At 44.5% G+C, this 13,309-nt stretch overlaps 1 protein-coding gene across 1 annotated transcript in view; it reads right to left on the minus strand.

The window, feature by feature from the left end:
* The window catches only part of foxp2 (forkhead box P2), a 68,786-nt gene that overhangs the window by 22,196 nt on the left and 33,281 nt on the right, over positions 1–13,309 (minus strand). Inside the window, 6 exon segments of the mRNA XM_085137435.1 lie at positions 3,470–3,574; positions 5,269–5,545; positions 5,548–5,553; positions 6,813–6,993; positions 8,925–9,014; positions 10,261–10,398. Of these exon segments, the coding sequence (XP_084993561.1) occupies positions 3,470–3,574; positions 5,269–5,545; positions 5,548–5,553; positions 6,813–6,993; positions 8,925–9,014; positions 10,261–10,398 (797 nt within the window).

The following is a 13,309-nucleotide window of genomic DNA, read 5'->3' on the forward strand; positions in this document are numbered from 1 at the left end:
AGTCTGCAAGTTTCTCTTTTCTCTAAAAGAGAGGGGAACAAAACATCTCAAAGGTTTTCCCAGTAGCTGGGTACATGAATATGTATAAGCCATCAGTGTCCACTAAGGGCCTGATATAAATCTGCTCAAGTCCAGAATATATGGATGATACACTTTGCTAATTGACTGTGTGTATTATCAGGGGCTCCGCACAGAAAGTTGGCTTCCATAACTGTACACAAACTGAGAAAACCTGATATCCACAGCATGCATATTTACACACACATCCTCTCACACTGTCTTCCTTGGTGTCGGTGCCCTCCCTTTTAAAGGTCTTGTCACGGTGGCAGCAGACATGTGGAGTGGTAAAAGCAAGCTTACCTATCAAAGGGGCCGGGGGGCCTGCCTGACTGAGGTGCCTGCCTCTACAGTGTGTGTATGTGCACATTATATAGAGACAGAAGACACTTGCCTGATGCCTTTGTGGGTTTAATTAGTAGCGGGTTACAGACACTAGGTTAGCGGCTGAGCTCACCATTTTAACATGGAGCCTGCCTCTCCTGCCAGTAATAGGAAGAGCAGAATGGTGACGGAGAGTGTAACAGCTAACTGTGTGTGAGTGAGAACAAGTATGCATTTGCAGGTATATTACTGAGGGGGGAAAAAAAGCCAAAGTAGGCGGGACAAGACGTGCATGTACAGGAGAAGAACACATTTGATGTGTTCAAGCTTTGTTTTTTTAAAGCGCTATAAAAAATCTGCAGTAGCTGGAGGCATTTATTGTACTGACAAATTATACAAATAAAACATCCACATTTACAGGTATTAATTGCATTTTCTGTCTCTTTGTCTCTCTGTTTACCAAAAAGGCTCCCACCAAATAGCCCTGGCACGCAACCTAACAGCCATGTTTCTTTCTCTGTCTTTCTCGTGTAACTAACACAAACACACCCACAAAGCAGCAACACCCACCACTCGGAGAAACATTCCCAGCAATATTATTTCATTTTGAACTTCACAGAGCTAATTCAGGGTGCCAGCCACCTCGCGGCTACCTTTTCCAGGTGAGAACACTTAAAAGCGCACTGAAGAGCTATTAAATGCTGATCTTGACAAGTTTCTTCATGGAACAAAACAATAGATGACTAAACGTGTCACCGCCGCTGAGGCCGAGCTCCTACAGCGAGCTACGAGACGCCAGCTTGACTCGGGCCCCCTCTCCCCCTTCCGCCCCCACCTCCCTGCATACATAACCCACACCCAAGTACCAACATCTAAACTGTCATCTACATCTGACACCCACTTTATGTAACCCCGTTTAAACTGCACTTGTGTGTGAGTGCATCTGTGCGTCAGTGTGTGTCGTCGACTGGCATCTCCGGAAACATGAAAGGACTCCCTCTGACACCTACAATCGCTGCTCCGAGGCACGCCACCGAGCAGCCATCTTTGTTCTGATGACGAGTCTGCCTTCTTTGTTGGTGTCTGTTTTCATGTTCTGGCTGGGTTACAGTATAGAGCCAGCCTCTGACTTGCAGTGGTGTGTGTGTGTGTTTTCTGTTTTGTAGCAGCCAATGTTCTGGCAAGTGTTCTTACAAAACCATCTGCCAACCTGTGCACTCGCTTTCAAGTATAAAATCTACCCATTTTCCCTCTATCTGTCGAGCTCTCTCAGTTTGTCTTTACAGCCATGCATCCTTTTGCATTGGCTTACCAGCTTATTCGCAGGCACATGGCTTTACACACACTGTATCTATGCCCCTCACCTAAATAACCAGCTAAGCCACCCAGACACAGTATCCTTACAGCACACAGACTTACGTGTGTTTGAGCGTGAACGGAGCATACAGTGCCAAGAAATAGACTGATGTCTTCTATAAGTAAGTGTACTAAGGTGATAGGACAAGATATCAGAAAATCTGCTAATCCGATAGAGGCTTGCCTTATCACGCACACATCTGTTCTCAAGCTGCAAGGCAAACTCTTCTACCTGGACTGCCATACATGTATTCCAGGCTGGACAATGGATTGCACACATGCATTTGGCTTTTCATAAGCATGACTAGATGATGCTTATGGTTATGCCATGCTCACTCTAGAGCACTGGTATTGGCGTTGACATGTATGCGGCACATTTTCCACAAGGGATTAGCAAACACACTTGTCAGACTATGATTCATTGAACTCCACTGCCGTCAATAATGGGGCCTTTAAGTGATTTTATGCCTTGGCAGTGTGTGAAAATGGAGTCTAATGTACTGCCTCCCTCTGTCTTTGAAAGACAGGTAAACACCATGTTTATTAGTGTCATTTCATTTTACAGATACACCTTTTAGCTTTAATTCACAAGCCGGCATTGAATTAGCAAAGCCTGACCTAAATGTGACCGTTTTTTTAAAGCCTTTTGTAACTTTACAGCCACTACAGTAGAAAAATGCATAATTTGGAAAATAAGCCAGAACAATGTCCTGATTTTAAGAGTTTGTGCGAATTCACATGGACATTTACAGCCCATGAAAAACACTCACCAGATCGTTATTTCACAGTTAATTACAAATCTAATTAGAATATTCAAATTAAAGCTTTCCCCTTTCTTTTCTTCTCTGTGTGAGAGCAGGGAGCCGGGGAAAGAGTGAGAGAGAGAGAGAGGCAGAGGGAGACTCTCAGTGAGTGGCAATGTGATAACCTGTAATCGGCGGTGCTGCAAACACCTTCTTCCTTTGATGTCCCCCCACTAACATCCTGGCAACAAAGCCGGCCAATTACAAATGAGCTAATTAACTAAATTGTTGATGGAGCATGAAGAGTCCATTCGCTCTGGCGCCTGCACCATGACAACAGTGAATGGGGGCCTTTGTTGTGGAGGTAAGTGTGCGGCCGTGCGAGTTGCCATTAGCTTTTGACGCTTTTTCACAAACCTATCAGGCCCCTCCACGCCAGGAAGGAAAATTTGTTATGGACCAGAGTTGGTTTGAATCCTGCGCTGCTAGAGCGAAACCCTGTCAACTAGCTGTCTATAAGGTCAAAATGGGCTCTGTGAAAAGCAGTGAATTTCTTTGTTAGGCCCCCACAGAAAGACCAAGCACTGTACTGAAGGGGATCGCTTTCAGAGATTGTTATTTCCATCTTCAGTCATTTTTATGTGTTATTATGGCTTTGTTCTGGGAGCTCCCCACCCTTCCTCACACGCACACCTGGAAAGCAGGAGGCAGGAACAAGAAACAGCACTACCTCGAGGGATGTGGGTTGCAAAGCAACTTGCAGAGGGACAGCAACTGTATTCAGGCTAAAAATGCTTAAACAGCACACCCTATTTGAGATGTGTGGCATCAGATGCTTTGGGCTGGCACTAGGATCAACTGATCAGGGAGGATGGCAGCGAAAACGGACTTTTCAGCTTGCCTGAACTACTGCTACACTCAGTATATTAGTATATTTATAATATATGTTATTTCCAGTATTACGTATTTGTATTAGAGCATGTCCTTACTTCAAAAACTGTCCAAAGTCTTCACAGATGTTCTCACAGCCGGGCCACTTGCACACACCGTGACCATACAGGGGGTGAGTCCCTCCACTTTCTTCGTGTAGTGAACTAGAGGCGGGCCCAAAAAAATGAGCAAACAAGAAACGGGAAATAGCAGATTAAAGACACGCTGAAAGAGGTCAGAGCACTAATTCAGCAATTCATGTGATGAATAACCAAGGCTAAATCAGACAGAGAGAAAGCAAGGGAGAAATGCAATAACAGCAGCTTTATCAAAAGGAAATTTGGGAACTGGGATGTTGATGGCTAACAGCCATTCGGTTTAAATAATCACTACAGGATAACTATATTAAGATGGCAAAGACTAATGTGTGAGAAATAGGCTGAACTACCATCCCCGATGGAAATCTAGTTTGGTCTCCACTGTAGTCACCATCCCATCTTGTAAAGCCATTATGGGGAGGAGGGGTGGAGGCTTTCAAGTAAACATTAAAAATCCAGACAGCCATATAATTTTCATCAGGAGATTAATACTCTGTGTAACTTATGTTCTTTGAGGACAAGGGGAGCAGGGGTGTTCTGGCGTTTTTCAAATGGCACCCAAATAAGTTACGACCCTTCCTAGACAGCACATCCTATTAAAGATGACAGTTTAACCTTTTAGGCCAGGCGCTAGTGTGTCTGTGTGTGTGTATGGAAATGTGTATGACAGTGTGTTATGTACAGTCTGCGTCTAAGCGTGTGTTTGTCTGCATATAGGTTACACATGTGCATGCATGTGTGTGGTCGATGGCTACATGCATTCATGCCTGTGTGTCTTAGTGCAGGCAGAGCTCACGCTGCGTTTTACAGCGGGGCTTTCCCCTCATCGATCCATGGCGTGTTAGTAAGCAGTGCTCCTGACAATACTCCTTGTTCGATCATTATGAGACACCACACACCCCTCGGGACACAAGCAGATAAAGTCTTTTTTTTCCCTTCCTTTCTTCCTTCTCTTCTTATCCATTCCTTTCCTCTCTCTTTCCCTCTGTCTTCCTTCTAAAGATATCTTTTTCAAGCCTCCTTTTAGTGGTACTGGAGAGATAGCATCTACTTTAAACCAATTACACAGCACTTCCACCTCCAGTGTGAGTTTGTACCGAGCATCTACACAGACACAGACACACACACACACACCGCTACACCCTAAGTCCTTATTATAATATCGCCCAAGAAAAGCCTTTGAATAATGCATGGGCCAGATAGGCAGATATGTGAACAGTCAGTGTTTCGGTGCTGGATGCATTTATAAAAGACGGCATCACAAGGATAAACATCCTGGAAACGCCACTCAAGGCATCACGTATTCTGTTTACATGACAAGCAAGCATGGAAGGTAATTTTCAAAAGAGAAAAAAGAAAGAAAGCACTAAATACTTAATGTACAAGGGGGTTACCTTGTCTTCTCTGCCAGAGACGCTTGTTGTAAGTGCGCCTGGCTGCATGGCGTCGTCTCCCCGCTTTTGATATGTGTGTGCAAGCTAAGTGTGTTCAACTGAACGCATGGTCCCCCGGGAGAACAAGGCTCTTATTTTTTTTTCCTTAAGACACTAATAAACTTTTGAATAAATAAACAAAACGCCCAGCTTTCCCTGAAGCGACGACGGCTTGTTGTCGAGTGCCTCGTTTTGATGTGTTCAATCGTGGCACGGCAACAAACAAGCTCGTGTGAAGAGTGCGGGTGCTGTAAACTTTTCATCTTCCCTTGCTTCTTCCTCTGTGATGCGTCAAAAAGGTGGCGGGTGGCGTTTTAGTTGGTTTACCTCTCTCGCTCCCGTTCTCTTTCCCTTTCCCTCTCTCTCCTGTGGTTGAGGGCGGGAGACTGTCCGTTGGCGATGGAATGGTGAGAGATGGGCGGCGATGCTTTGGCGGGATTGGAGGAGGAGGTAGTTGAAGAAGAGTTGTTAGTGGACAGGTCTAAACCGCCGCCGCCACCCACGCCGGCGCCAGTGCCGCTGCTGTGTTTGATGCCGTTGTCCTCCATTCCGTGACCGCCGCCTCCGGTAACGTCCTTCCACAACTGCTGGAGCTCTGCGGGCTCAATCCAGCTAGAGACGTCAAGAAGGAGATGGAGAGAGAAATAGATAAGGGAACAGAGAAAGTGTACTGAATTAATAAAGTTGCTCAACTTAATACTTAATAGAAAAAAAAGAAAAAGAATCCAAGCTGTGTTATTAGCTCTCACTTGCACGTTGTGCTTTTCAGTTTATGATGCATTGCACTCTGTGTTTACAGGACAAAAGCTTAGCTCTGTATGGATTATTCAACAGCCAGAGAAATTCCATACAGCTGCATGACTGAAGGCCCTGCTCTCAGCAAGGGCAAACTCGAATATGAAATCACAGTTTCCTGTTTATTGAAGCCACGTACAGTCTTCTCTGCACAGTCAAATACTGGTTTTAAGCTGGTTATGAATCACTTGTGTAGCTCTGACGCACAACGACTCGTGTGTGTCCAATGAGTAAAACTACATAAAAAAAGACTGATTATACTGAATATGAGTACGTTCCACCTAAAAACAACAAGCTTTGTCAACTGCTGCTTTTCAGCTTGGCACAGAATTAAGCAGTTTCCTTTCATTTCCTCCTAACATCTTCCTGCCTGTTGTCTTCGTCTGCGCCATTTTGGTGGTAAACAACAAACATAGGTGTTTACTTGGCTCGGGAGGGGAAAAAACAAAAATGGAGCCTGCTCTCTCCTCCTCTCTCTCTCTCTCGCTTGTCTTTTTATTCTTCTCTTTTGCCTCGCCTTTGTTCTCAGTAAAGGCAGTAAACAAAAACAACAACAACAACCTCTGAAAGAAGGAGGGGGAGTTGGGGAGTGAGGGAATAGAAACAGAGATGGAAAAACAACAAACAGAGGCAGAGCACAGCTGAGAGGGGAACAGAGGAAGACAGAGAAAGCCATAATCAGATGAGAAAAGAGTGGAAGAGAAAGGAAGAACAGAAGACTAAAAACAATCATGAGGAGAGTTAAGGACAAAGTGAATGGTAGAAGAGCATACCAATGAAGGGAAGGCAGACAGACAGACATACTTAAAGATAACGTATGAGAGACACAGCGGCATGCCAATTAGAAAATGACAGACAGGACAGAAAGACAGATGAGTAGTAGGACAGATGGGCTTGGAGACACTAGACAGCCGGAAGGAACAATAAAACAGAGCCAGACTGTGAAAAGCACCAGTAGACAAAAATACAGGAAGTATGTGACTACTGCTGCGAGTCACGTGCTTAATATCAACGCAACTACCTCCCTGCTCCCTCTTCTTCCCACCACTCCTCCTCCGCTGTCCTCCTCCTCTTACCTGGTGGGGGTAGGGTTTGTCCGGGCAGGGCGGCTTGGCCCGGAGCAGGACCAGGCAGCGTGAGCAGGCCCTGCCGCTGCATGTTGAGCAGGTGCTGCTGCTGTTGGAGCTGCTGCATCTGCAGGAGCTGCTGCTGGAAGACGAGCTGCTGGGCGGCCAGCTGCTGCTGCTGCTGCTGTTGCTATAGAGAGAGAGAGAGAGCGAGGAGGAGGAAGAGGAGAGGAGCAAGAGAGGAGTGAAGAGGAGAGGAGGGAAAATTACAGACGAATTAACAACTGAGTGAGCGGGAGAGGACAGAGGAGCCGGAGCGCTGTTTGTGCGTGAAGAGTGTGCACTCAGTCGCCTCTGCTGTGACCTTAGCTACACCTCTCTGCTTCTTCTTCTGCTTCTCTACACGCTCGCTCCCTCTCTGTCTGTGCTCACTTAGTCTTTCCTCCTGGTTTTTTTTTGGGCTGTACCACCTTCTTCTCCTGTCTTTGTGTATGTTCATGTCTTTGAGCACACACACACACACACACACAAACAAAGCTATGCTGATATACCAGCTCTCAAGCCTGTCAGTGTATGTGGCTTGTGATTGTGTATGATACTAAGCCTCTGGTATAATCCCCCCCACCACCACCCCTGATAGTTAATTGTCTCGCCTTCACTGATGGTCTGTTACAGCTTATGTGACCAGAGGGAACTAGCAGAGAGAGATTTAAAGCTGCATGTGAATGCATAGACACAAACACGCACAAACACAAACACAAACACACATCCACTGCACTACACCCCCCCTTCCACTCCCTCTCAGCCCTCCTTGTTGGCTCACAGAGTTGTTTATCGCTGGGCCAGACAGGCAATTGCGTAAGCTTTGTGCAAAAAAAGAAGAAAAAAACAAAGACAAAAACAAAAACAACAACAAAATGAAAAACATCAAACTCAGCCACCGCTGCAAAACAACTGAGAAAGGGAGTGAATTTAGAGAGAGACAAAAGCAGTTGGCTCTGAGCTCTGAAACACAGCCGTACTGCAAACACCTATTAGGAAGCAAAAATCTCAGGTAATGATTGGCTGCAAGTGCACATTCACTGAGACTTAATGGGGTATACTTTTCTGTATTTCCAGTTAGCTGTGCATATGTGATGCTTTAACCACAGAGGCCAGTTTTTGTTGTCACGTTTCTGTATGCTAGTGATGGTGTACCTAGAAAAGTATGGAGACTGAGGGACTGAGAAAAGGAGAGGGGTTGGGTGGGTTTGGGGGATAAAACCTGTGATGCGCTCACTGGAAAACAGGCTGCATAATGGAGTGGTGGCGGGAGGCGGTTTGCCCCCCACCCCCCCACAAACCTCTCCTCTGCCTCAAGAGAAATAAGGGAGCAATTTCTATTCCATATTTGATGGCGAGCCTCCTGAAAAACTCTATTCACAAATCCAAACAGAAACAAAGCCGCCGGGAGGTCAGTTGTGACTTCCTGTAAGGGCAGCATAATGGGCTGCTTGAGGAGAGAGAGAGAGAGGGAGATGAAAAAGAAAGACAGGACGCGCGTGTTTATGTGATACCCATTTTTGAATCAATTTAGCCGTTCCCACAGAATTGCCTGGCCGTGGCTCTAGACCTGGACCGACGCTGTTACGCAAATGTGTCTGAGGCTGTCATGCTCCTCTACTGCTCCGTGATATCCAAAGAGAACAAGACAGAGGCATGTCTGTCGACCGGCTGCCTGTCATTGTGATTTATGAGCGATGCACATTGCAACTTCAGAGGTGCTGCATGTGTTTGTGTGCCCGCAGAAACACTTCATTAACGAGGTGGCTGCAGCACCCTTTGACTTGTGTGAGCATGTGTGAATACAGACGAGACATGAAACTGTCTTTAACTGGATCTCCATACTGTATAATGCTAGCAGGAATCAGAGGAGAATAGCCAGCACTGCATGTGCATGCTGTGGGCTTATTGTAGTATTATACCTCCGGGTTAGCCCGCTTAATTACTTTATTTCTAGAACAACAAATCTGTCTGTTTTATGGTGCTTATTACTATCTATAGAGAATCTACATGCACACATTCACCATCATTTCCCCATGAGGCTAAATTACTATGTTATGTCCCCGGGTGTGCACCTACCTCTTTAGCCTGCTTGCCAGGGTGTTGCTGCTGCAGAAGCTGCAGATGAAGCTGTTCCTGTTGTTTCTTATAAAACTCCTGCAGGTGTTGCTGTACATAAACACACAAGCAAATACAAGCAAAAGTAGAAATTCAAAATGAGTTTATGTATTTATCAAAGCAAAGTTAAAAAAAAAACCTGAAATTTTCTGTTACACAAACTTGGTGAGGCTGATCTATTATATCTTTTCAGTGTCAGACTCAGATCTTTGCAGTCTTTCACAATATATTTCCTATGGAATGTTAATAGTCCCACAGTGCTGCGGGGATAACAATCCATCATATTAACTATGTATTTAGCTGCCAGAAGGTACTGGCTTCCTTTGGAGTGGTTGAAATAAACAAAATAAACTCTCTTAGGATCAAGCTCTGTACTTTAAACCGATTCTATTAACACACATAGTCAAACCGCTATTTAAAGTTTCATATCATTTTTTTTCCATGTGGCTGTTTGGCCTAAAAAGAGAAGCCAAAGCAGGCCAGGCCACTGGAATGCTTGATCCAGTTCTATGCAAACTGCTACTGAAATATACAAGATTTAACAGACTATATGCAAGAATCTTTAGAGAAGAATATTTTTAAATACGTAAATCAACAACAGAAGGTAGCAGATGTTGATTTTGTGACTAATGTGTATGGCAGATGATCAAGCTTTCTATCAAATCTTATGTGAAACTAAAAATGTTGAGTCACATTTGAAGACAAATCCCTGTACTTGCACAGTAGAGCGTGAAAGCACGTGACCACATCGAGCCGGGGAGCTCTTAATGAAGAAGAAGACTCAGAATGACTGACACTCTTAATTAAACTATTGTCTTTTCCTTAATCAAATCTATGAATGACAAATGCATTTCAACTCTGCCGAGTGCGCTTTCTCAAGTTGATTCCAAATATTACATCACCGTCACTTATCGTCAGCTTCTGCTGCACAGCCCAACTATGCCCTACTCTCACAGTCCCTGATGGATGCTTGTCAGGGAATTGAACCAGCGACACACTAGAGACGGTTAATTAGAGGTGACATGCAGGAGTACGTCAATTTCCGATTCCCCTTGGTAAGCGTGTCAAGGACATGGGGCTGTGGTGAGTTGGCGTAACTGGTGGCTGGGCACACTTATGTGCAGGGGTTGTGTGTGCATTTTTGTGTATGCCTGTAGAAACACCAGACTACATTTTTATGTGGATTTAAATGTGTAACTGTATGGATGTGGGCAAACCAGCCTAGGTGATGATGGGGTATGTCACAGCATGAGTGTCACAACGTTCATACGGTGCATGTAGGTTGGAGTGTGTGTACCTGCTGCAGCATTACAGCCTGCTGCTGCTGGAGCAGGGCCTGGAGCTGCTGGGGGGAAAGCACCTGCTGCTGGAGGATCTGCTGCATCTGCTGCGGCGTCATCACCTGGGGACTCATCATGGCCACTGACACTGGAACCTATACATGGACGATGATGGGGAAAAACAAAGAAACGAAGAGCTGAATAAGTTTTCAGGCATAGTGGCATGGATCTGCTGGAAGTGTGGTAATTGGTGGTTGGAGAGGTAGGGAGAGCAGGCCTCTCATGGCCGTGACGCTTTGCAGCCTAGAGGAGATGCTGAAGGACAGATGGGTGCCGTGCCTTTGTGTTGCTCATCTTATTTTCCTTCCTTTACCCCGCTGGGAAAAGTAAAGGATTTAAATAGACATAGACCTTAATTAGCAGGACCCTTGAACTCCCCCACTTTATCAGCACCGCTATTATGAAACAGCGTGAAAAAATGCACAACTCTAAAGTTGATTGAAACTACGCTGATGAAGTGGACGCATGGCAGGAACAATCAGCATTATGTCATGGGAGTTTGGGGCGTACCTGAAGTATTCTTCTTTAATCTGTTGGAACGGTGTGAAAGCAACTCTTAAGTTCTCATAAAGGCTGCTGGTGTAGTAGGCTACGTAATTTTGAAAAATGCATGCCCCTTTTAGGTAATACTCGCTGCAGTAGAAGAACATCTCCAAAACAAAACCAAGATGCGTACGCTGCTTATGCCACATTCTTCTGAGGAGACAGTGCGAGCCACTTCTGAGGCAGCAGATCAGTAGAACGATGATACGTTTCTCTTCGGGCTTTGATTGCATGCACACGTTCTAACAGGGGAGAGTAGGCTTGCAGTGATATTGTGGAATTTCTGCTCCTTGTAGCTGCTTAAATATTGAATGACTTTTGTGGGGATTTTTTTTGTGTGTGTGTTTGTTTACTCTCAGTTATGGAAAAAAGAAGCCAACATGAGTGAATGATTTAGTGTTCAGTTTGGTTCAGTAACACAACAGCTCAACGCTTTTTTACTGAATAAGAAGACTAAAGTGGCACATTTCCAACATTTGCAGATACAAATTAGTTTGTTGTGGCATCCTGGAGCTGAATGGTAAACAGGCAGGCATTTTAGACCTTAACATAATTAAAATATCAACATGTAGTAACACTTTTACTGAACTGCGACACTGCTTAGCATAGAGGTGCCATGACAGTAGCTAGCCTATATGGAGTGTCAAGGGGCCAATAAGACGTCCCTGTCCTCATCGCCAGCTAATCAAGCTGGCTTGATTACTTTCCATGTGCGTCTCTCCTCCCTCCCTCTTCCTCTCTCTCCCGTTCTCTCTCTGTCAGGCCTTGACACGTCCTTGTTTAGCTCTCCTCTCCTCAACGCCTACCCCCCACCCCCAGGTTTTCCCCCCTCTTTGATTAGCCGAGACATTTGCATGGTCACTACACATTTTTCATTTTAGAAGTCATTATGCATTAGTGGCTCCTGATCGCCCGCCTTGACTAATCCTGATGAACTGAAAATCACAGCTGAAGGTCAACTTCCAGCCGGCCCCGCTGCACATTCATATTCATATTCAAACAAATCCTGCCTCCATTGTTCATTAGGGTCTTAGAGAGAAGGGACTCCATCTAAGGTGGAAGAGATGGAGGAGGAGGAGGATGTTGTTGTGGTACATCTCTTTTCTTCTCTGGACTCCTCGATGCAAGAGTACAAGAGAAAATGCACAAGGTGCGGAACAAAAGCCGTCAGAAAGTTGCAAATTAAACAGTCCACGTGTAATTATGCAAATGCTGTGCTTACACCTTCAATGCTATTAACCCTTATAGGTATATTTGCAAGGTAAGTAATTACCCCCGCAGTCACTCCTGTTTTTGTGTTAGATGCCATTACAATGGGATGCGTGCAGCCGAGAAACAACACGAGAGATGCACTCATTAAGACTATTAATTGGGTGCTGGCTCAGAGATGTTTAAGTTTACAAAAAAATGGGGGGAAATAAACGATGCAGGCGCAGGATTGCATCTTTTTTGGGGGGGAGGGGGGGATTTAGCACAAAGTATGCAGATGCATATATTTTCTGCATGTTATTTCTAACCGTTTTTTAGCTTAGAACTGATGAACTCTAACCATTCAAAGTCAGGGATTTTAGCAGCAATGAGTACAACTAAACAAAACAGAAAAAAATCAATAAAAACAAAAAGCAACCAAGTTATGAGATGAGGAAGCTATCTTTACGCTTTTATTAACTTTTTAGAGACATAATGGGTGATAATCGTCTTCATTTCACTGCTCCAAACAAAAAAAATAAAATAAAATAAAGGAAGGGGAACCAAAAAGAGAGAAAAGGCAGAAGGAAGAAAGAAAGGGGAGAAAAGGCACTGGCCCACGTCTATTGTGAAGTGCAGCACAATGCTAATTCCAGCATTTAACTGCATGCTTTTCTGCTTGACGTATCAGAGGCTCCAAGATGAAAGCAGATAAGTAATTGCTCTCCTGGTTCTTATTCTTCACTGACAACCCATAAATTTAATTTTACACACACGTTCATTTACATTTTCGAGTATATGACATGATAATTGCAGGAATATAACACCTCCATTCTGCAGGATACTGCAGGAGGGCTTGATTGACATGAGCGGTGAATTGAAAGGAACAGGAGGCTGAATTGCCTCTCCTTGAAATGATTTTGCCACGAAGGGATAAAATTAATGAGCATTTAGAAGACGCTGGCAGTGGCGTAAACATCCGTGCACCGTGAATAGACTCTCTTTCGTAGAAGCAGAGCCGTGATATCCAATTGGTCTGTGCCTCTGTTTCTCTGTAATCCAAAAGGATACATTTCCAGTAATGCAGCACCAAAAAAAAGAAAAAAAAAAGGAAAAGAGAAAAATTATTAATGGTATTTATTAAATTGTCTGAAATTAGCTGCAGCTGATGTCGCCACTGGGGACCTTAAAAAAACAGAAAAGGTTAGCCTCCTGGTTTTAATAGTGCAAATTTGGATGGAGAGCAGCAAGCTAATGAGTTTTAAAAATGGCATT

Source organism: Neolamprologus multifasciatus, chromosome 17, assembly GCF_963576455.1.
Source record: "Neolamprologus multifasciatus chromosome 17, fNeoMul1.2, whole genome shotgun sequence".
NCBI lineage: Eukaryota > Metazoa > Chordata > Actinopteri > Cichliformes > Cichlidae > Neolamprologus > Neolamprologus multifasciatus.